Source organism: Pleurodeles waltl, chromosome 1_2 (genome assembly GCF_031143425.1).
Source record: "Pleurodeles waltl isolate 20211129_DDA chromosome 1_2, aPleWal1.hap1.20221129, whole genome shotgun sequence".
NCBI lineage: Eukaryota > Metazoa > Chordata > Amphibia > Caudata > Salamandridae > Pleurodeles > Pleurodeles waltl.
The window spans coordinates 903,124,738-903,149,046 of record NC_090437.1 but is presented as its reverse complement, the minus strand read 5'-3'; the positions used below and the strand labels follow the sequence as shown (position 1 = coordinate 903,149,046).

At 46.1% G+C, this 24,309-nt stretch overlaps 1 protein-coding gene across 6 annotated transcripts in view; it reads left to right on the top strand.

Moving 5' to 3' along the window:
• Positions 1–1,280: 1,280 nt before the first annotated feature.
• Positions 1,281–24,309, top strand: part of FAT1 (FAT atypical cadherin 1) — a 347,884-nt gene continuing 324,855 nt past the window's right edge. For 3 of the 6 annotated variants that reach the window (XM_069200198.1, XM_069200189.1, XM_069200162.1), the window contains exons 1-2: positions 1,281–1,772; positions 20,986–24,271. In XM_069200198.1, the coding sequence (XP_069056299.1) occupies positions 21,010–24,271 (3,262 nt within the window). In that variant the 5' untranslated portion in view covers positions 1,281–1,772; positions 20,986–21,009. Of the gene's footprint in view, positions 1,773–6,310; positions 6,450–7,438; positions 7,457–20,985; positions 24,272–24,309 lie in introns of those variants that run through there. The other 3 variants (XM_069200206.1, XM_069200172.1, XM_069200180.1) reach the window with 3 other exon arrangements.

Here is a 24,309-nt window from a genome sequence, read left to right as displayed (position 1 = left end):
GGAATGACGTAGTGCCATTTCTTTTTTTTTTTTTTTTTTTACTTATCCTAGATGGCGGATGTCACTTGGAGCTGTAAAAAAACAAATTGTACTTGCAGACAAGCGCTTTTTTCACAGTACAGCGACCCGACAGCAAATGGCAGCTGCTGGGCTCATTGAAGACCACAAGAATAAAACATTTTACTTGAATAAATGCGATGGGTGTGCATCACTGGGTGTCGGGAAGCGACGGTGAGTGAGTGAGGATCAATAGATGAGATATACGTCGGGCGAGGCAATAAAAAAGAACGAAATAGGGTGGGGGAATGAATACACGGGATAGGGAGAGTGAGCAACACGGAGCAGGTGGATTGGTAGGTGAGTATTGAAAGGGAGAAGACGTGGATGAGGAGGTAACCACACTGAGCACACATGGCAGGTATTTAATGGAGAGCAGCACACAAGAAAGAGCAAGAAAATACATGCACTCCCATGGAATGGTAAAAAAAAAAAGCTGAGTCCTAAATGTGGTTAGTAGACGGATACAAGTCAGCCAATCAATAGAATGGTAAGGGGGATACGCTCGAGGGGAGGGACAAACACAAGAGGGAGGCAAAACACCCAATAAGAAGTAAGCAAATGACTGTTTCGATGGTAAGCAATGGTAGCCCACTGAATGTTTTTGTTATGGTCTGCAAGCGGATTTTTGCAAACAGACAGGTAAAAGCTGCCTATAGGCGAAATCTAAACATGCAGGGTATCTGCTAAGTCAACCATATTAAAGAAATATAGGTGTGGAAATTTGTATGGAAGCCCTATAAAATACCAATACAATAAAGCACCAAAAATTATTTAGTCGAGTTTGTTTCCGCAAAGCATGTTCAGATATCCTATTGACCTCCGTACGCCGAAATATTCGCGGTTTTCAAAGATCTGCAGTAAGAGTTATGTAAATTCCGAAAAAAATTAAAAGGTGACCTGCTACTTGAACCCGCGAAAAGCGATTCAATCGCGAGTTCCCAAGACCATAGCGCCGATGTGCTTCAAGGCGCGTGTTTTGCATGGGCGAATCTCGGAGAAAGCGATTTCTCCTCTAGAAGTTCCCTGGCCAGTCCATCAAGCTCAGCTCGTCAGAAGAGCACTGAATCCGTGACACTGTACGGCTCTCACTCTGAATACGGGAGAAGCGGTGCATCACAAGGGGCGTACAGACCTCCCCGCTCATTTCCAACAGGCTTCTGCACGCCTCCCACTTCTCACATTCCAGATGCACCTCCCATTCACAGAACTCCGGTGGAAGTGGGGCTGGGAGTAAAAGGTGCGCTGCCCCAACCTATGTTTAGGGATCCCGAGGGCTATGGGCGTGGAAAGAGCAGGCTTGGGGGAGCCCCTGGGCTGGAGAACCTGAGCCGGAGGAGGCGGGCAGCGGGGCCTGACGTGCGCCGAGAATCCCCCTCCCCCAGATCCAGAGGAAAGCCGAGAGGAGAGAGGGAAGGAGAGGGAGGGGAGAGCCACGCACGCCACCAGCGCCTCGCTCGCCGCCCGGACATGTTGTGAAACTTGGATTGCTGGTTCACCTCTTCTTCCGCTCCAGCCGGAGTCTCCGTTTTCATCTCGGCTTCACCTGCTCGCCTTGGTCTCCCTAACATGTGTGGCGCCGCTTCGCAGGGCTGGAGGTGCTCGGCTTTGGGTGCGCTGGAAGGAGCCCGAGGGGCGGCTTGTTGGCTACAGGCGGCGGCTGTCCGGTCCGGAGGGAGGCCTTGAGAAGGGCCGCACTGCTTCCAGCTGGCCTGGTGAGTCTGTGCAACTTTGTCGATCTTTGTGGCGATAGTTTGTAGCAAGCAGAAAGTTGACCACGATTTAGTTCCGCGCACTGCTCAGTTGTCCTGTGTCGAAGAATTAGCGTGAGAATTCGAGTGGAGATTTCAGGGGCATTTTTTGGGAAGTGAACATCTATAAACAGAAACGAATTTGGGGGTAAAAAAGAAAAAACGAGTCCCAGTAGTTCCGCCGTCATTTTTTCATTGTAGGGCAAACTTGGAACACGGAAAAAAAAGGGCAGCATGTGACAGTATATACGTGGAAGTGTAGCGCCCCCTAAGCAGCGGAAGCTGAAGCGCAGGCGTGTTGGGCTTAGTTTATTTAATTGGAGTCTGGGAAGCTTGCTTCCATGCCAGGCACCTTAAAGAGGTCTAATTAAAACACCCTTATAATTATTACTTGTGCTGCCCTGTTACGGAGGTTCCTTAAACCGAATGCTTGATGGACCGAGTGTGGTATTCGCTTCTCTGCGCCTGACACAAGTAGCCGTCCTTGACACGGGGAAGGGGGCGAGGTTGCGTGCCTTCAAGCCAAGGGCTTAGTGGCCTGCCGTTGGTACTCCTTACTGTACGGTGGCGGTGAAATACATCCTGCGGTGTTGCCAGACTGTGCTACATCCCCCTGCCCCCGCCCTGCCCACAATCTCACACACACCTGGCACATTGAGCGCGAATAGAGGGGTATGAAATCCAGTGTGGTTAGCAGGCAGGGAACATGAAACATTCAAGGGGGAGAAAGGCTCGGTTCTAAGATGTGCATTTTGTCAACACAATATACATTAACTGTAAGCTAATACTGCGTCTTTTTGTGCATAACTCAGCAACAAACACCCAAACGCATTCGTCATCGGCTTCAAGTGACGTCTTTATTTGCGACGATACAGAACAGATAACATTAGTGTTCGAGTAAATGCGGTTGAATAAAGTAGCGCGTGCAGTGGAATATATGAGCTAAAGTGACATTGTTAAACGTGTGATTCTTCGGTGAGCATTGTTAATATTACGTACAGGCAATGCACGTCCTACAATGATGCGTTTAAAGTACTGTTGCACGAGTCTGTAACAGTGTGCGGGGCGCTCAGCTCCCTTTTTTTAGTATAATAATGCCGTGTGACCGTTACATTCGGTGTTTAACATGCGTGTTATGCCTGGAATGTTTAGTGCACTTAAGGCAACAGTGCTACAAGGCGATGGTTGAAAGCAAAACTGACTTCGTGGAAAATGCCCGGAGAACCAGAACACGCATCGGTGTCTGACAGAAAATGGACCCTTTGGGAACAACTCCACACCTTCCGGAGCACCAAGGGGTGGGCTCAGCACCGACCGTAAACACACCTTTCACCTCAACGCAGTCGGTACCCTGCGGGTGGGAAGAACACGAGTGCGACTGGTGCACCAAGTGCTAAGGACAGCATCTTCGGATTCTGGCGGTCGATGACTTTCGACTGCTGAATGCCTTTGAATCGGAAAGTTAAATATGCAAATTACCCACCCTTGGAATACGATTGGACTGTCAGTATGTTAGCCTGGATTTACACACTTTCCTTCTCTCGGAGATAGTTTTTTGGGGCAGACATCATTTGGATCGTTGTGCTTTGGTTTATTTACACCGTGAACGTGGGTGCTGTTTCGGTCAGTGCTTGCTGACAGGGACGGGGTGATCCCTGGGTATAACGGCCCCCTAGTTCACTGTCAGTCGAGGGAAGCTCCGCGCTGAGGGTGCCGGAGGGGCTCGGTGCTCCCGGCTGCACTTGTTCCCCTTCACAGAGCGGCAGTTTGACGGCAGCGGTTTCAGATTTCTTTCTGCAGCTCCGTTGCGCCTCAGACACGGATTTTCCAGAGGAGCAGAGTCGGCGAGAGTTTGATGCTTTCAGTTCGGCTGGATCGCCCCCCCCCCCTTGGAGCAGATGTGGGCCTCACTAACTTGTGGGAGGGAGGGCGCATTGTTCAGCGGGTTCGTCTAGAATCCCCGCTTGGTGTCTCCTTGTGGTGGGGCGCCCGCGCATACCTCACCGCGGCTTCTGCCACTATAGATACCGTGTAGCTGGGGGTCACCGAGCGCAGCGGCTGCAAAATGACCAGCCAAGAAAAAAACGAAATATGAATTAGACATACCAAGTAATTCTTGTGGCGGATTTTTCTTATTTTTTCCCGATGGAGGAGTTCATTTTTTTGGAGCATAAACTAAGATAAATATCTATTTATAAATTGCTAAAACGCAAGGTGAGTGTTTATATGTTTATGAGGAAGAGGGGGCTACTAAACTGTTTCCAGAGTAGTCTTGATGATAAACTTATTCGACTCCCCTCCTCTTCCCCCATCATCGTTTTAAGCTGACAGCTGTATAGAAGATGGGCCCTGTTCTAGTGCCGCTGGCGGTTATTTCAGGGGCCGTGCTCACTGATGCGCCTGTACTGTTTCTTCAGATGGAGGGGGAGCTGGGGTGTAGAAGGGACGGATGTTGATGCCGGTGACTGCCGCTCTGGTCCTGGGCGCTGTCTATGGAGTTTCTCGGCCATTGACTACTCCTTTATAGTGGGTTCTTACCTGTGCTTCTTCTGGTAAAGTGTCCAGTACTGGGGGTCGTGGAATTATTTTTTCCTAGGCAGGTACTTGCTACTCTTGTGTGTGTTTGGGTAGTGGGGGGGGGGGGGGGGGTGTTGAGACCCTTGGTTCGTGCCCCGGGCATCCGAAATTTTGCTGGGGCTGCTCCATGTATTGGGGGGGGGGGGGGGGGGTGGCTATGTGGAAGATCCCGTATAGAGAGGCTCGTGGTTATTCCACCGAGCAGGGACCAGTACCATTTTCTCCCGGTACGGTCTTCTTCCCTGAGGTAATGAGACGGCGCTGTTTACTGGGGCCCTGGCGGTTCCTCAGAAGTGTGCTTGGGCCGGTGCCTGCTCCCCCGGGAGCTCTTTGAAAGGCGGGGTAAAGTAGTACCCGCGAGCGTGGTGTCCCAGTGGCTGCTTCTCCGGGTCCAGTGTACAGTGCTGTGGCCCTTGACTGTGCCCGCTCCTCTGGGTAGAGTGCATTCTGCTGAGGCTGGTGAATGCTCACCGGGTAGAGTATTGTGCGGTGGCCTGTGGCTGCTTCGCCCGGTCGTGTGTATTGTGTGCGAGGGCCGGTGAGTGTTCCCCTTCGGTGGTGTCTTGTATACAGTGGCCGGTCCTCCGGATATACTGTATTTTGCTTGGACCAGTGGGTGCTGATCAGGTGCAGGGGCGTGTTTCACTACAGGTGCACAGGTGCTTTTAGTAGGGTATGGGGAAGCACCTGGGGGATTTCATGTGAGATTTTTTCACGCACACACATACTAAAAAAAACCACACATACTCTCTCTGTATCCTCTCCGTTTGAAGTTCTTAAAAAGTGGTTATCTTACAAAATATTTTGTTTTAGGTATGCTAACAATCTGAATTACTCCCCCTTTCCGTTGCCCCCCTCATGTCCTGCTTCTCGGATAATGTATTTTACCTGGATGTTCCACCGTGACTGTCGGGGAATCTGAAGGTCCAAGCTGCCTTCCCCAGTAGTGTGTGCTCGGATCGGTGATTGTGCCCATCAGGGGTGTGCACCTCCGGTAGAGTGTATTGTGCTGGGGTCTGTGACTGTTTCTTCCGATAAGTGTGTTGGTACACTGAATAAATTCCTTTGTGCTAGGCCCTGTGGCTGTGCCTGTCCCACTAGGTAGAGTATATTGTGCCGGGGCAGTGGTCAAGGCTGCTCGGGTAGAGTGTATTATGCTGAGGCCGGTGGTGTGTGCTGGGGGTCGGCGGATGTTCCCCCTCGTTAATGTGTCATATTCCGGGGACTGTGGCTTGCCCACCGGGTATACTGTAAAGTGCTGGTAGCCATGGCTGCCCTCCGGAGAGAGTGAATTGTACTGTGGCTGCCCCCGTGTTGTGTGTTTTGTTCTGGGAGTGGTAGCTGTGCCCCTCGGGAGTGTGTCTTGTATAGCAGGGCCTTTGGCTGTTCCTCCGGTTATCCTGTGTTGTGCTGCGGCCTGTGGCTGCTTCTGCCGATAGTGTGTGTAGTAATGGGGCTGTTACACCAGGTAGATTCACTTGTGCTACTGCCCGTGGATGTTATTTCTCCTTCGGGTAGTGTATACTGTGCTGGGACCGGTGGCTGCTCCTCCGGGTAGAGTGTATTGTGCTGTTGCCACTCCCACACCAGCGTGTGTTGGTTGCACTGGGCTGATGGTTGTTACCTTTGGATTTTCTCATGCAGAGAATATTATGCTGGGAACCAGTGGCCGCTACTCCGGCATAGAGAATTGTTCTGTATGTAGCCTGCGGTTGCATCTCTGGGTAGAGAGTGTTGTGCTGTGGCCTGTGATTGCCTCTCCAGGTGGTGCGTGTGGTCCTGGGACCGGTGGCTGCTCCTCCACGGTATAGTGTCTCCAGGGACGGTGGCTGCTCCTTGAAAGCGTGGATTTGCCCACAGTTTGCCTCGAGCGCTTTGGCGGGCGGAGTAAAGTAGTCCCGTCAAGCGTGGAGTCCCAGTGCTGCCCTGGCGGAGGGATCCGGGAGGGATTCGAAGTGGGACTCTGGCCGAGCAAAGAAAGGAGCCCGAGCGGCGGAGGGCTGCTGCGGGAGCATGCGAGGGCAGCCGAACCCCGGGCTCTCCTGTCCTTCCTCCTGGGAGCAGGTGAGGGTTATTGTCGGCGAGGAAAGGCGCGGGGGAAAAGAGATGACCGTGCGGAGAGCAGAGCCATAATCCCCGGGAAGGAGTGGGGGCTATAGAAACCCACCAGCTCCCCATTGTGTACCCGGGTCGTACTCCTCTCTTTTCTCACTAAGCTTATTTTTACGTTATCTTTTCTGGGGATGTTGTCCTTAAAGCTGAAGGTTCAGGCAGAAAGTTTCTCACATGCCTATTAGGAGTTGTGGTGTCCGTGGGTGCAGCGTGGCATCAGTTGTTGGGAAGTTTTTGCGTTGCTGAAGGGTGCTTCAATCTCACATCGTTTGTTTGTCTGCTCTCTTCTCTAGCTGAGGCCCCAAGTCACCCCTCTAGTTTTGTATGCCCCGTTCTTTTGGGTTGTTTAGCCCAGCATGCTGGGGGTTGTCTCCCTTTCCGGCTGTCCTGGTGTTATTTCGCCCCCGTTGTTGGTTTGTGTTGTCTCCTAGGCCCCCACCGCCCCGTGTGCTCGCCCTCGGTCTGCGGCGCCCCTCTCTTTGATTTGCTTCCACGCCCCATCCCTGATTGTTTCCAGCTGCCGTCCACTGTGCTTGTGCACCGCCTCCCGGGGGACCCAGAAAAGAGCACACGACCTGCTCCGCCCCGCAGATGGTCGGTGATCTCTCACAGAAACTACGGCAGTGCCCCGGGGAGGAGGTGGTGGTGGTGGTTGGGGGGCTCTTGTGGCCCGGACACCCAGAGAAGCGCTGCCTTGGTGGGATAAGGTGATGCACTTAGAGGCCGCGGGGGGAGGGGCTGCAGAGTGCGAAACTCTCAGGGCCGTTACTCTTCGGGGGTGAAGCTGTCTTTTACTGCTGTGCAGATGAAGCGTGCTGTCCGTCTGGAGTCTGCTTCCGGCTCTGCTGCTCTTCCAGGTGTTCATCCGGCCTGCCTCGCCTCCGATCCTCCCTCAGGGCACGGATGCCTCCCTCGTGGCTCGTCTCGGCAGCTCGATGCTCACTCGGCCCTTCACGTTGGTATGCAGTCACTATTGGCCGCAGGGCGGAAGGGCTAACAGCCCCCCACTGTCCCCCTGAACCTGTAGATCGGCCTGCACTGCCTGAACCTCAGAGGGCGGCTGGTTGCTAGCTCACCACCATGCACCATACCCTTCAGATTCAAGTACTGGACCTCGAGGGCAGAGGGGCTGCCACCAGCTCACCGCTGAGTACTCACTGGAGAACCTGAGGAAGAGGCTGGCTGTCAGCTTTCCACTGTGTACCTGAACCTCCAGATCTGCGTTCACTCACTGAAGTGTTAACCCCCACCTTTTGTTTTTATTTTATCCATCTGTTGACTTGCTTCACTGTGAGTGATGGCATTTTGCTCTTTCAAAAGGAGCAAATCAGCACACAGTTCTTCCTTTTTTTTTTTTTTTTTTTTTTTTTCATCCGTGCCAGAAACATTGTGGCAATGTGTGCTTTTTCAAAACCAAAATGTTTTTATTTTTGCCAATGGGTCAGCTCACACAGCTACAAAGTTATACAAAAACCAAGTCAAAGTAAGACACGTATTGACAAAAGCAAAAGGCTGACCATCAACTTCAGACAGTTTGGCTTTGCCAATCCTTTTTAATTTTCATGTTTTCTATAATCCTGTTGAAACTTGTTACCCTGATTTTCCATTTGGAATATTTTTTGGGAAATACTACTATAGATAAACACATTTTACTATAACATGCTTCAAAGAAATCATACCTACAATTTCAAATTAGTTTGGTGAAACCTTTTTTCCCCCTAGTTGCATTTTGTTGTGAACAATTTATTTTGAAATCTAAGAATAGTCAACCTCTCTTACAACATTCTGCCAATATTTGCATCTAATCAGAGCATTTTAGGAGCATTACACATAGCCTTATATTGTTAAACTTTACAAAGGTGTGTGTATATATTTTTATACTGAAACCACTCACTGTCAGTACTGCAGTCCGAGAATTACATTTCCTTAGAGCGCTCACCCTAATAATAAAAGCTTTGCATTAATTAACCATAAATACAGGTTATAAACGGCATTAATATGACACAAACTTTACTTTAAACTGCAGACAGTGCCCTTCCCTGATCCATAATGTACTGTAAACTGGGACCCAAACACTTTCTACTGCGGAGAGTTGGCCTACTTGTCCCAAACGCACAATAGACATGAAAACCTGCCTTTGACCTGGAAACAATATGTCCTGGACGTTGGGCTATAGGAATTCCACATCCCTGGTGTAGTTGAACATGTAGATCGGCATGCACTCACTGAAGAACCGCATGACCGGCTGGCTGGAAGGTAACCAGTGTGTACCTGAACCTGTAGATCGGCAACGACTCACTAAAGGACCTTAGGACAGGCTGGCAGCCAGTTTACAACTGAGTACTTCAACCTGTAAATCTGCATGCACTCACTGAAGCACCTTAGGAACAGGCAGCTGGCATTTTACCAGTGTGTATTTGAAGCTGTAGATCAGCAATCACTCACTGAAGAACATTAGAACAGTCTGGCTGGCAGTTCACAACTGAGTACTTGAACCTGTAAATCAGCATGCACTCTCTTAAGAACCTCAGGACAGGCGGGCTGTCGGCTCACCAGTGTGTACTTTAACCTGTAAATTGGCATGCACTCACTGAAGCACCTCAGGAACAGGCGGGCTGGCAGCTCACCAGTGTGTACTTGAACCTGTAGATCGGCCCGGCAACCACTCACTAAAGAACCTTGGGACAGGCTGGCTGCCAAGTCACCACTTAGTACTTGAACCTGTAAGTCGGCGTGCACTCACTGAAGAACCTGAGGATAGGCGGGGTGCCAGCTCACCGCTGTGTACTTAAACATGTAGATCAGCATGCACTCACTAAAGAAATACAGGACAGCCGTGCTGTCAGCTCACCTGTGTGTACTTTAACCTGTAGATGGGCATGCACCTATTGACGAGCCTCAGGAGGAAGAGGGATGTCAGTTCACCACTGAATACCTGAACCTGTGGATGAGCATGCACTCTCTGAAGAGCCTCTGGGGCAGTCGGGCTGGCAGATCACCACTGTGTACTTGAACCAGTAGGTCAACAACCACTCACTGAGGCACCTCAGGACAGGCTGGCCCTGCTCACCAGTGTCTACTTGAACCTGTAGATCGACATGCACTCACTGAAGCATCCAAGGACAGACTTGGCTGCCTGCTCACCATTGTGTAGTTGAAACTGTAGTTCGGCATGAACTCTCTGAAGAGCCTCAGGACAGGCAGGCTGCCAGATCGCCACTGTTCTTGAACCTATAGATCGGCATGCACTCACTGAAGAAACACAGGACAGGCGGGCTGTCAACTCACCAGTGTGTACTTTAACTTATTGATCAGCAATCACTCACTGAAGCATCTCCGGACAAGCTGGCTGCCTGCTCACCATTGTGTAGTTGAACCTGTAGATCAGCATGCACTCTTTGAAGCACCTCAGGACAGGCTGGCTGCCTGCTCACCACTGTGTAGTTGAAGTTGTAGGTAGGCATGAACTCACTGAAGAATCTCAGGACAGGCTGGCATCCTGCTCACCATTGTACACTTGAATCCGTAGATCAGCATGCACTCATTGGAGCACCTTAGGACAGGCTGGCCCTGCTCACCAGTGTGTAGTTGAACCTGTAGATCAGCATGCACTCATTGAAGCACCTTAGGACAGGCTGGCTGCCTGCTCACCACTGTGTAGTTGAAGTTGTAGGTCGGCATGAACTCACTCAAGCATCTCAGGACAGGCTGGCTGCCAGCTCACCACTGTTAAGCATCATATGTTTGAAGATTCCTTGCTTACAGGAAGCGATTCAACAAAGGTCCGGAAGTGCGGGCGCGCTATTGCTGCCGGTATTGGCCGTTGCTTTATTGTTCTGGGTTAATCTGCGGTTTCTTGTCTGTCAGCTTTTCTTTATGATCCTTTTGTTTTAACGAGCACATTTTTTCCATCTGGCGGAATTACAAGGCAGCACAAAATGCATATATTCTCACTCCTATATTATAGTTCAGTGGGTAAATGGGCCAACAGACGAATAACCAGCATGTAATGTGTTGGGAGCGCTGAGAAATTTAATGAGATTTTCACATTTGTAAAGTTTGCTATAAAGAACACTAGTTAATTTGGTTTACAAAGTCAACCATTACAGTGACACACCGCCCGAGGTCACAAATCACACTTTTAAATAGATAATATCACTTGTAACTTTAACGGTTTCCGTTCGTTCTCTGTGTGTTGGAATTGCCCATATTTCATGGTAAAACAACCTCTGCAGAGGGCAGTATGAGGAGGGCAGATTGTCACCCACTGATATCGATTGTGCTCTTCAGTACTCGGTCTACAACATACACCAGGGACTTTCTTTTTTTAGAGTAGCTCATTTAATACTTTGTCATACCTGTGATCATAACCCCTGCGATTTAAGTGTCAAAGGAGTTTATATTTGCTTACCGTTAAAATCCCGCGAGACTCGTTTGAAAACTGCTCTCAGGGGCGGTTTCGTTGTCTGTTTCACTATTAGCTGTGCTCCTGGGAACGCTTCCTTTTCGTTGGTTTTGGAGTAGAATTCTTTTAGCCCGGTAAATTCAACTTATTACAAGTGTATTACCACGGAGACTGTAGTTAACATTGTGTCTGTCGGTGACTAGTGTTCAGAAGAAGATTCATGCCTGCTAGGCTGGCAACCGAAGGTCAGTGGATTCTGCCTACGTTGGGAAGCCAGAGGTCTTCTCCCCATTGATAAACAGCGAGTGTTCGAATGGGGGGCAAAGGTTTGGGGATTTTCCTTGAAGTGTGGAGCCCTTCCCCACCCAATTTTAAGCCATTTGTTCCACTGAAGCCAAAATGGCCGCTTCTCTGTGGTGGACATGTGTGATGAATTTCACAGTTTGACAGGTGGTGCTTACCTACCTTCTAAGAAGCATCCATAATACTTTAATATAGTGAAGGTCAAAAATGATTATACATTTCCAGATGAAAAGTATTAATTTATTTTTGAGAACCCCTTCTTCCCCCGCAGACAGTTGTGATTCGAGATATATTGTCTCTATGTTCATTCTTCAAATCTCTGAAAGTTTATAGTGGTCCTGGGGACACACATGTAACATTTTATGCCTTTGGTTACTTAAACGTTGTATCCCTTGAAGTAAACAAACCGTTTATTTCCTGGGGACTCTGGGTGAAGCTTGTTTTGTCAGACGTACAGTGGACCTGTATATAGGTTCTTCCTGGAAGTGATGGGGTGTGCGGTAACACCAGTGCTTGTGGTTGGTTATTTTGTGATTGAAGATTGGATATTGGATGGTCAGGCTCTCCATGCAGAACCGTAGGGATGTGGCAGTGCAGGTCACTGGGTGCAGCCCCCGAGGAAGCATAGGTGGTCTGTGGTAAAGTACAGCATTGTGAGTGAGAAGGGCTGTTTTTTTTTTTCCATATTGTTCTTAGCAGAGTCAATGAGTGGTGTCAGCAAAAGGATGCTTAGATTGGTTAGGTTTTATTCCAAAAACGTCTTTCCATTTGTACAGTGGTGCATAAGGACGTTGGTAAACGTCAAAGTGTGAGGAGGACAAGAGGATTCAGCAAAGTGTGGCACAACATTGCTCATGTAAAGGTTTTGCCTACTCCGGTTGGGCAGCACCCAGTAAATGCGAATTTTAGCATAGACCATGAACCGTGCAACTGTACAAAGTTGTATAGTTTGGTAACCTTTGCAGAAGTTCGTATGTGGGTAAAAGCCATCGCCTACTCCCCAAGAAATTGTTTTCCAGCAAATACTCCTAAAAAAAAAAAATGTTTATTTGAACAATTATCCCACTCCTATAAAGTAGAATTTTGTTGACTAGTTTTCTGCAGACTTGTTAAATGTCATTAAACTTTAACCCTTAGAACTTTGTGCCCTACTTATCATCACTTGTCACATCTGTAGCCGGAATTGATACATTATCTACTTTATGCTCTTTTCTATTTAATGCATTTCTCCACCTCTGCTAGAGCTGGAAACAACGATTGGTTGTCCAGATTAACAGTGTCTCTACTCTGATTGTCCTAGTGTTCATATTTTTGATGTGCTCATGTACATTGTACTTCTCAAAGCTAAATTCGAGTATCAGCCATCCCTTCTGGGTAGAGCTATTGAGTGGACATTTTTCCTCATTGATACTGATGGACTAATGTTTTGCCTGGACCACGTCACTGGATGAAGAATATTACATCTTTACACAATTAATTGCCCAGGATACAGATAGCTCTGTAACATCTCTCACCCATCTGAAGTATCTGCTTTTCACTAAAATGTGGTGTGAGCTTGAAGTTTGGGTCTCGTTGATGTGACTACCGACACTTCAGATTGGGAACCTCCCTATTATATTAGATGAATCACTAAACAGGTCTTTGTTTTCAACTATGGTAATTGAGGTCGGTCTTGTGTTTGGGACCTTCATGAGAAGAAGTCTCTATACATCTTGGTAATATTGCCCAGAAAGCAGTGTACTTGGATACTGCTTTTCTTTAAAGTTTATTTGTGTCATATCTAATCATTTGCATTAAATTAAATTGCAGAGTGAATAATAAAAATAAAAAAATGCTTCCAGTCTACGTTTAGTTTTCTGATGGCAAGAGTTGCATGTTGCATAGCAATATTTTAATCTTTATTAGACGGTTGTCTGCTTATTAGCCAATATTTCCTAATAATAAACGCCTGGATTTGAGTGAGTGCATTACTGTATTTTTCAATGCACGATGGAAGCATCACTTTGGTATGCACGCATAGGTTTAAATGCAAAGAGAAGATTCTAACATACTCTTATGTATGAGATTAAATGTTTTGCTACCTGGTACCATCTGAAAGGATGCCAGAGCTGTCTGTACATGGTGAAATATAGGTAGTCTTTCAGGGACTCTCTTTAGGTAGTTTTATCCAGGAAAATTGTCAGTGACTGCACCCCTCTCCCTCAACGTCTATCAAACAACCGGTGTAGGGAGCACCATTAAGATATAATGATCTTCTCGTGTTCACTGGGGAGGACTTTCAACATCCGCTGTGTAACATTGGTTAAGGCTAACGTAGCGGAGCTCAAGCTGCGGTACTCATTTATAGCAATGATATAATCACACGTGTGATTGAATGATTACAGTGACAAGAAAAGGTTTAATGTGCTTTATAAATGCTGCGGTAATATTCTTGTGAGCTATGTGGCGGGGTAGGCTGTTTCCCGTGCCTGCTGGGTAGCATTAGATGGGTGTAGAGCAGGGGTCCCTAAAGGATGGAGTGTCATTATTTGGCCTGAACTAATCTACGGGGTTGTAGTCTGAGCCTTTCAATGTTAAAAGCATTTAACCTGAAAGACACATACTTAAGATGCTCACAAAAGAGTAGAAACTAAAGTTATTGTATGTTGCTTGTTGGAGACCTCTCTACTTGTGCCCAATTTTCTGATTTTTACCCAAGCTCACAGGGGCACCAGTTAGGTCACTGAAAGGGGCGTGTGTCCACCAGGATGGGTCACAAGTTAAGTGCTTGCTGCTCACATTTCAGTGTGGCCAGCAAGGCCATCTCCACCTTTCAACCTCTGTGGGCTGAACTGTGGGATATCATTAACATTGGGAACAGTGACACCTGCTTTATGCAGTATTGAAAATGAATACATCTATGGTATTAAACATTGCATGAAAATGAACAATGACGGCAGTTTAAATATCGCCCGTATTGTAGTGGAAAAATTTATATTCTTTTGAATATGGTTTGTGCAAGGCAGGATGAAAATGTGATGCTACAGCTGATGGCTGTGGAAGTTATCAGTGCACTTGAGCGGGCTTATCTTTTGGGGTGAAACTTGCTCTTAGTGATATTGTTCCTATTATTTCAAAACCACAGTTTAAGACATTTTGAACTGAATCAGGTGACTCTTTCGTATTCACCATTATTTTTCATTTACTGACTCAGAGTTTCTTAACTATCTTAATATTCCATCTTGTCAGTCAGTGAAAGCTTTTCTTATCAAAATGTTGTTTGACCGGTTTATGGAGGTGTTACATTGTAAGTCTTGCATTTGGACATGCATGTTTGTATTGATGATGTAGCATTGTGGTTGGTACATTCGAAGATGCATACCGGCTTTATCAAGAATCCTGATAAACATTCCCCCGTGATTTTTTACAGGCTGTGTTTGGGCCATGTGTGTAGTGCCTTTAATAGTCCTCTAAAGGTTCAAGCAGATTAATTTCCAAGTCATCCTCTTTCTTGGCTCATTGAAACAAGTAAGCATGCACCATCCTTCAAGTGTCAAAATGTTGCAGAGAGGTTTGAGTAGAGCAGGCCATTTGTGAAAAACTTACACTCCTTGCACTTTCTTCTGTAGGATTCCGATGGCCCATTTCGTGCGAGTAGTTGCATTACTGCAGATTTGGATGTTATTAAATTCTAAATGTCAATGCGTAAATACATGCTTTTTAGAGAAGAAAGGCATGCATGTCGAGCGTATTCCTCCTTAAGCATCTTTTACTCCTGGAAGTTCATGAGCACGTCGCACCCAAGCTTGGAATAAGACACACAGAAAAGGCTTTTTGAACCCGGCCTGCATATTAAGAAATAATTACCATCGTAGACCAGAGCAAGATATATAGAAAAAGCCTTGTGACTCTGCTCCGGAGTGTGTTCCAGTTGGAAAAAATACCTTGAGCAGGTTGTTAGGTCAGTCAGGCAGCTGCGAGTTTGACTGACATTGTGAGTGAATTTCACACATTGAGCCCTGATCTCGGTTTGGATTCAAAATGTAACATTTCACAATAATCCTCAAATGTTCTCACTCTCGCTTCCTGTTAGCAAACGCATAACTTTCGGTGAGAGATAAGCGATCCCGCACACCCAATGATGTGAGGAGATGGATTGGAAATGTCATGGAAACCCTGTTCTTTACAAAGAAATGGCACCAGTAATCTTGTGTGTCTTCTATTTTTCAGGTAAAACTGATGTGTAAGCTTGGCTTAAAAAAAAAAAAAAATCTTAAAATATAGCTTATTTCCTTGGTAAACAATGGGATACTGTTGTTTTAGTAAATGTACCTACAAACCTACTTCGTGATTCGCGACAGTGAACACAATCTCTAGAGACTTTCGACCTGTTGATTAGTTTACCCTGTACAGGCTCCTAATATTGACAGGAAGGGACTTGCACTCTGAGGTTGTGATGAAAACCAAAATAAGCCACATGAGTCCCGTCACTTCCCTAGGAGCAGTGAGGCTCCGAGGTGGGAATTCTACTTCTTAGCAAAGGAAATGGCCATTTAGGCGTGGGGCACCGATGCTGCCTAGAATCTGTCTGAAAATGATGCTTAGTTTAATGTGTCAGAGCCTGCTTGGAAGTTCTGTAAAATGTGGATAGAATGAGCAGAAGTGTACTGTACTGCGGAGGTACACATTACAAGGAACGTTCCCCAGGGAGGTCTTCACTGATGCCACCTAGGCTTGAGAAAACACTGGCTAACTTTACTCCATACACACCCCATTGGCTTCAATTATTAAAAGCAATTGCTATCTTCTAGCCTAAATGCTGTCACTTTCAAAGTAATTGTCAGTGGAAGGCAAGGGAAGCGACTACTACTGAACACTTTCTATGTCATGCTTTACAAGTGGGAAACAAAACCTAAAGAAACACCTGGTCACATGCCCACCCTCCACCAACCTGTTATTCCATAAGATAGTGTATAAATCCTTTGAGAGGGTGTCCATGCTGACTTCGTCCCATTTGCTCCATTAATTAAAATTAGCATTACGTGGTTTAGCAACTTTTCGCATTGTTTCAATGCTGTTTTTGGGCACAACGTCTCACTCTTTCCAGTGGTTCTCTATATTTTTTTTTTTTTTTTTTTTTTTTTTTTTTTACATCCAGGAACTGGTTTCATATTGGAGAAGGACCTTGGCTTACTTCAGAAACATGCACCACTGAAGCTGCTGTTGGCTAGCATTGCTCATGGTCAGTTAGGTGCTTATGATTGGTGAAATATTTTTTCCTATTTTGGAGCTCAGGGCTTGTGTTTGTGGGTTTTCCTGTGTGACAAACCTACCAAGTGTCTCTTTACTCTAACCAGGTCATGTCAGACACTCCTGCGGTGCTATTGAACTCCACTTCTGCTCGGGGATGGGTTGGACGGTGTATGTGTGGAGGAATGTTTAGAAGATCTTTGGATGAAGCTGAAAGTTTAACATTGTCTCGAATTGAGGACTAAAGAGATTCTAAGAGGTTCCCAACATGCCACCAAAAGGAAGAGAGAGTACATAGGAAAGATCTGGGCACAGAAAACAAGTAGCTGAGCCCCTGAATCACGGGAGGCAGTTCACACTCTTCTTGGCACCTCAAAGGAAATAGAATTTACATGAATATTAGCTATTATTTTAAAATTTACCAAAGAAGGTAAAAAAAAAAGCCGAAGCTACTAAGTGGTAAATTCACTAAGCAAACAGTGAGTAAAACGGATTTTCCGTTGATCAAAGCAAGGTTAATTAGTTGTGTGGTAATGAGTTTGCTCTCAAAAAAGTCGCTGCTGCATTTTTTGTTTTGTAAGTTACCGTAAAACTTGACACCTTTGTGGAAATGTAACCTGACATTCTAAAACGAGGGGCGTAATGGGGAAACAATGTGAAGGTAATATAGCATGTGAGAGTACCCATGAAAATGCAGCTAACACCAAGTTACTCTCGTTGCTCTGATTAGCTGGAAGGGATACGTTCGTTTGCTGCTCGTGCCCTCCATGCACGTGAAGCGCCCCAGCCATGTAATTCACGGCCACGTGAATGACAATAGTGGCCTTCTGCATAGTGTGATGCTCCGAAGGCTGGTGAGCAAAGGAAGTCTCCGGCACGGCTCGATACTTAGGGGGTATCTTTTTCAGCTATAAGTATACCTTGGGTGTTGATGCAGAACATGTTAGAGTGGGATGATTGGGTGACCCTACTAACTGCACTGTTTAAATGTCCTGAAAGCACTTGCACGTTGGTGTCTTCCCTCCATTTTATTGTGTCTGGGTTTATATTTTAAAGGTCACGGGCATTACTTCTGAGCTGAAGCAGACATTCCAGTCCAAGGTGGTGGAGTCATGCCTTTGCACACACTCCTCACCATGCCAGAGAGATATTGCAAACCAGTCACAGCTGACAGCTCGTGGGTGTTGCAGGATTGCCATGAGTCATTGTGGCTTGTAGCACCCAGCAGAGGCCACCACATCGCCATATAGACATTTCTGCAGTTGTATGAACTTCACATAACGTGCAGTGCCGGGGACCTCGTACTGCACTCGAACTTTCTTTGCAACACCCAGCAATAGTTTCCTCTTCCTCCTCAGCGCCTTTAGGTGCAGAAAGCAAGGCGCCTTGGTTTATTCATGGGATTGGATGGCGGCTGTAAAAGAGAGGAGTATGTAAATGTATGTGTAATCCCGCACACTGCGCCTTTCTCCCCAACGGTGAGTGACTGTAATGCCTTAGTGTTCTCGCCACCCCATCTTTTGCACCCACCCAGTTGACGTGCGCGTGCGTAAAGGCTTTTTTCACCTTCCCGTGCTTGCATCTACTACGTGCTCAAGTTTACTTTTAGGGCTTGCAAAAGTCCCCCTTTGCCCCCTGCCACATACACGTTTTGTTTCGGATCTCATGTATTTGCCTTTCAACAACACACCTGCTGCTGACTCCCCACTCACCCTGTGCGTTATGCACAGATATTTCAGATTAGCGCCCTGGGGCCCTGTTATCTGGGTTTAGAGCTCTCGCAGTGATTTCAAGCTGGAATTAGGCCTCCGGTACTGCTGTCTTTAAGCAGCCTTGTTGCTTCGTGTGTATTTTTCATGTCAGTTGACCATAAACATTGCGAAGTCCTGCAGTGCTTTTGTCAAATTATACAATTCCAATGACATTCTGGAGTTAAGAACACCGTAAATAAAAATGCCGCAGGGCTGCTACGTTTTCTCAAATTGTATTGTCCAGCTATTACACTATATATTTCTGACATCGATTGTTTTATGAGTCGTCGCCATTCTGTTTCGTGTCTAAACGATGCCCTTCTGCAGCAGCAGTGGTAATGTCCTGGCCGGTCTTTGATTTACAAGTGACAGATAGTGCTCGTCAAGATCAGACGGAAACTGAGCAAAGGGGGCTAAAAATACCTTGAATTACGGCAAGCCGCATAATGATGGCAACGTTGCCTGTGATAAAGTGACACATTTTGAAGCTGTTCCAAGTATACCAGGCGGGAGATGGAAGTGTGTGTTTCACAAATTCAAGTGTAATTCCTTTTCCATCTAAATACAATCTGAGGAGCAGACAAAATGACATCTGTTTTGTGACAGCTTTTCAGGGTTCTTTATGAAGTAAATATGCTTCTTCAAATCTTGGCACGGTGTTAATATGCCACCAGATTGGCAAATATTTAACACCGGCAGCAGTGTCGTCTGTGTTATTACTAATGGGACCACATTTTACATTTTTTAAGCTAAGTGTTCTGCTATGGGATCTGTCAAAGTATGTCACGTGTTAGCATTATAGCATCTTACATGAAAAACGAGGTTAAACTTAATTGTTGGAAAGACATTAATACAAACAATAACCCAATAAGGTTGCCAGGATGAAATAGAAATAACTAATGCATTGTGCTGGGATGTCAATCGGAGGACCTAGGGGGGTAGGATCCGTGGCATATCACGATATCCCACACACAACAATGTATATAGTATGAATCTTAGTCACTATCCAGTGAAAAGAAGAAAAATCTAGCAATCCGAGCCAATCTCGCAATGTCAGCAATCCCAAATAATGAGCGTTCCAGATTGCCCCTGTGTTAATGATGCCTGGTTGGGCTGTAAAGCATTTTGTGGCAGTTGGGTGGTCCCTTTATTGGAACTAATTTAAACCTTGGTTATCCTGCTAGCCAGCTAGGGATCTGGCCTTCCTGCTCCTAGCTTGCACACCCATGGATTACAGGGTTTGGCTGTGTGCAACGGGACAAAGAAATAAAACCTGATCTCAAATGAAAGAGAAAACGTGCTGTTTATTTTCTCTACAGACGAACGCTCTGGTTAGGGTTGGGCACAGTGCATGAGTGACTTGCATAACCGCTGCTCACTCTCTGAGAACCATAAACCACAGGAGCTGGCCACTTCTCTTCAACTTTTTACCACAAGCCTTCAATCAGTTTTCTAAAAACTACTGTGAAGCTCTTCAGTGGACGCCCGGTGGAGATGGTTTAAGATCTGAGACGTTTGGCTTCCTCCTCAGCCCTGCTACGTTTTTCATAGTGAGTTTAGTCAACTGTGTATGCTTGCAGCTGCAAGCCTGCTGCTGTCTGAATAATCCTAAAAGCATGCCCTCGAAGCTGGGAACACTTCTGTCACAAGGCATTGTGCAATCAAGGAAAATGTTAACGATTGCTTTGAGGTTGAGCTGTATTTAAAAATGCTACTTTTTTGAGCCATGTTCCTTAAAGTAGACCTTTGACCTCGTATTCATCTACTTCCTTTTTCCAGTTTAATGCACCTGAAATCAAACCTACATGATCTACTTGTCAGGGCACAGAGGAATGGCACCTGACGTGAAGGGTGGGGGGGGGTGGGATGGCGTCTTTGATTCTTGGACTGACTTCGATGGATGTACCTGGGACAGTACAGTTACCGTGCTCCTTTTGGCAGTCCCTGCCTTTGCTCTGCTTTGCAAGTAATATGATACATAGCAAGCATGCAGTGCAGAGAGGGTTGTCCTGGCTCCTGAGCAGACCTATCTATTCAGCATCCCGTCATGAATACCCAACTACAAGAGCACCCTACTGCTGACTCGGCAGATGGCATCCTTACCCTACTTTAGTCCTGATATGTTAGTTTTTCCGATTAATCTTCACCCCTGAATAGCGAACCTCTCCTTTTGTGGGTATTTGTATAGGCTGCTGCAGGACTACATTGATAATGTATATCGCAGTCTGTGTGAGTTTGGAAGTAGAAAAGTATGTTGACGAACAGGCAGATGCGCCCTGAGACCCTCACAGGTGAGTAGTGCGCTTTACAAATGCTTTGATTGATTGATTGATATCTGTTTCTGTACCCCATGTGCGCCACTATTCACTTGTATCCCAGAACTGAGGTTAACCCGCTTGCGGGACAGCAGGATGGTCACAACACTGGCACAACTTTGTAGACTGACTATTAACCATGAACCTTGGTCTTCTAGAACTAGAGCAGGTAGCGTTTTCGGAGAACTGGCAATTGGAAATGAAATAAACACACTGTAGAACATTCTAGTACAACCTCAGGAAACGTCACATGACGCTAATAAAAGGAAAAGGTGACCTTGATCGTCTTACTGTTGTAAAACGTGCGAATGCTTCATAACCAGGAGGTGCATTTGGAACTGGTGTTATTCATGCATTACAACAAAGTGTTTGTGGGTGTATGGAATCTAAAACAAAAAATGTGGGTTGGGGGTGAAGTCTGCAAATAGAACTGCTATCTTAACGTTTGTCTATTGGTTCTCATCAGTTTTGTCTCTCTCTTTCAGGAGTTTTGGAAATAACCTGCCATCATGTGGAGATACTTGACTATGCTGCTGCTGCTGCTGCTGCTGCAGTTTGGCGACTGTGAGGGAAGGCACAGACCAGACCATGCTGCTCCTATGCAGTTTACTGAAGCCCAGTACAATACTACTATTTATGAGAATTCTGCTGCCAAGACATATGTGGAGCATCCTGTAAAAATGGGAATTTACATCACAAACCCACTATGGGATATAAGGTACAAAATCGTCTCTGGGGACAACGAAAACCTCTTTAAAGCAGAAGAATACACTATGGGAGATTTTTGTTTTTTGAGGATAAGGACCAAGGGAGGAAACACAGCTATTTTGAACAGAGAGGTGAAAGACCACTACACACTCTCTGTGAAGGCGGTGGATAAAAACACCAATGCTGAGGCACGTACAGTGATCAGGGTACGGGTTCTGGATACAAATGACTTGAGGCCTCTGTTTTCACCAACCTCCTACAGCGTTTCATTACCTGAAAGCACGGCAATAAGGACCAGCGTGGCACGCGTTAGTGCCACGGATGCCGATATTGGTACCAATGGGGAGTTTTACTACAGCTTTAAAGAGCGGACGGATATGTTTGCCATACATCCAACCCGCGGCGTTATCATTTTAACAGGAAAGCTTGACTATTCTGAAACCAAGTTGTATGAGATGGAAATCCTTGCAGTGGATCGTGGGATGAAATTGTATGGCAGCAGTGGCATTAGTAGCATGGCAAGAATAGCCATACATGTAGAACAGTCAAATGAGCATGCGCCTGTCATCACAGCAGTCACACTGACCCCCTCGGAAATGGACAAAGACTCCACGTATGCCATTGTAACAGTCGATGATGGTGATCAGGGATCGAATGGGGAAATTGCATCTTTAAGCATTGTGGCAGGGGACCCTTTGCAGCAGTTCAAAACAGTGCGAACTTCTCCAGGAAGTAAGGAATACAAAATCAAAGCGGCTGGAGTTATTGATTGGGAAACCCAACCCTATGGATATAACCTAACACTGCAAGCTAAGGACAAGGGAAGTCCATCCCAATTCTCTTCTGTGAAGGTTATTCATGTAAGTTCCCCGAGGTTCAGGTCTGGGCCTGTCAAATTTGAAAAGGATCTGTACAAAGCAGAGATCAGTGAATTTGCTCCCCCATCAACAGCGGTCGTCCTGGTGAAAGCAATACCGAAATATTCCAATGTAAAATATATATTTAAGCACACAGCTGACAATAGCAAGTTCAGCCTAAATCCGTTTACGGGTCTAATTACCACTTTAGAACCAGTAAAAGCCCAAGATGTAGCACACTTCGAACTTGATGTTATGACCAGTGACAAAAAGGCCTCTACAAAAGTTCTGATTAGAGTAAAAAAGATGAACAGTAATGCCCCAGAGTTCATCCAGACCTCCTACAAAGCTACCATTGACGAGCATGTCCCAGTCGGAACCAGTGTCATGACCATAAATGCTGTAGACCTTGATGAAGGTGAAAACGGCTATGTAAGCTACAGCATTGCAAGCCTAAACCCCTCCCCTTTTGTAATTGACCATTTCACTGGCACCATCAGCACATCTGAAGACCTGGATTATGAGTTAATGCCAAGGGTGTACATGTTAAGGGTCCGGGCTTCTGACTGGGGCTTGCCGTACCGCAGGGAGGTTGAGATTCCTGTCACTATAGTTTTGAACAATTTAAATGACAACACACCATTATTTGAGAAGGTCCGTTGTGAAGGGACTATTCCAAAGGAGCTGGCTGTCGGAGAACAAATAACTACTGTGTCTGCTATAGATGCAGATGAGCTCCAGTTGGTGAAATATGAAATAATATCTGGAAACGAACTTGATCTTTTTAGTTTGAATCCAAACTCTGGGGTACTTTCGTTGAAGCGGTCTCTTTCAGATGGCCCAGGTGCTAAAGTGTCATTCCACGGTGTGAAGATTATTGCTACAGATGGAGAAAACACGGCTGTGCCACTGTACATGAACATAACTGTGGCCACCAGTCGCAAACCAGCCATCATGCACTGTGAAGAAACTGGTGTGGCTAAAATGCTTGCAGAGAAGCTCCTGCACGCTAATAAACTTCATAATCGTGGAGAGGTTGAAGATGTTTTCTTTGACACGTACTCCGTGAACAAGCATGCCCCAGAGTTTAAAAGTATGGTCCCTGCTTCAGGTGAAGTTAAGGAAGACCTTCCTGTGGGATCTTACGTTGTACTGTTGAATGCCACTGATATGGACAGTGGCTTTAATGGAAAATTGGTGTATGCTATTTCTGGAGGCAACAACGATAGCAGATTCACTATTGACATGGACACTGGCTGGCTGAAAGTGCTCTCTCCCCTAGATAGAGAGTTACAAGATCAGTATGTTCTAAACATTACAGTGTATGATCTTGGAATCCCACAGAAATCAGCTTGGCATCTTATTAATCTTAAGGTTCTGGATGCCAATGACAACCGACCTGAGTTCTTGCAGGACAGCTATTTCATAACTGTTAGTGAGAACATAGAGCTAAATAGTGAAATTATCCAAATTGAAGCTTTTGATAAGGATTTGGGGACAAATGGGGAAGTACGGTACTCCATACATACAGATACATCGATATTTGAAATTGACAGCATAACTGGCATAGTTAAAGTTGTACGGCCCTTAGATCGCGAAGCTGAGCCTGTGCATTACCTAAGGATTGAGGCCCGTGACCAAGCTGAAGATGATCTTCAGTTATTTTCATCTGTGATTCTAAGGGTATTAGTAGATGATGTCAATGATAACCCACCTAAATTTATTCCATTAAATTACCGCACAAAAGTTCGAGAGGATCTTCCAGTGGGAACCATCATTATGTGGTTAGAAGCCCATGATCCTGATTTGGGACAGTCCGGTCAAGTACGGTACAGTCTGTTGGAGTCTGGAGACGGGCACTTTGATGTAGATAAATTAACTGGAGCAGTACGGATTGTACAGGAACTGGATTTTGAAGAGAAACAAATGTACAACCTAACTGTACGGGCAAAAGACAGAGGAAAGCCCATTTCATTGTCTTCCACCTGTTTCGTCGAAGTCGAGATTGGCGATGTAAATGAGAATTTGCACCCTCCATTGTTTTCCAACTTTGTTGAAAAAGTTTCTGTTAAAGAAGATGTCCCGATTGGAACTGCAGTCATGGTAGTATCTGCCCAAGATGAAGATACAGGACGTGATGGAGTAATTCACTATTCAATAAGAGATGGGTCAGGTGTTGGCACCTTCAGCATAGATGAACAAAAAGGTAAGATCATTTGGGCTATACTGACTTGTTCCATGTCT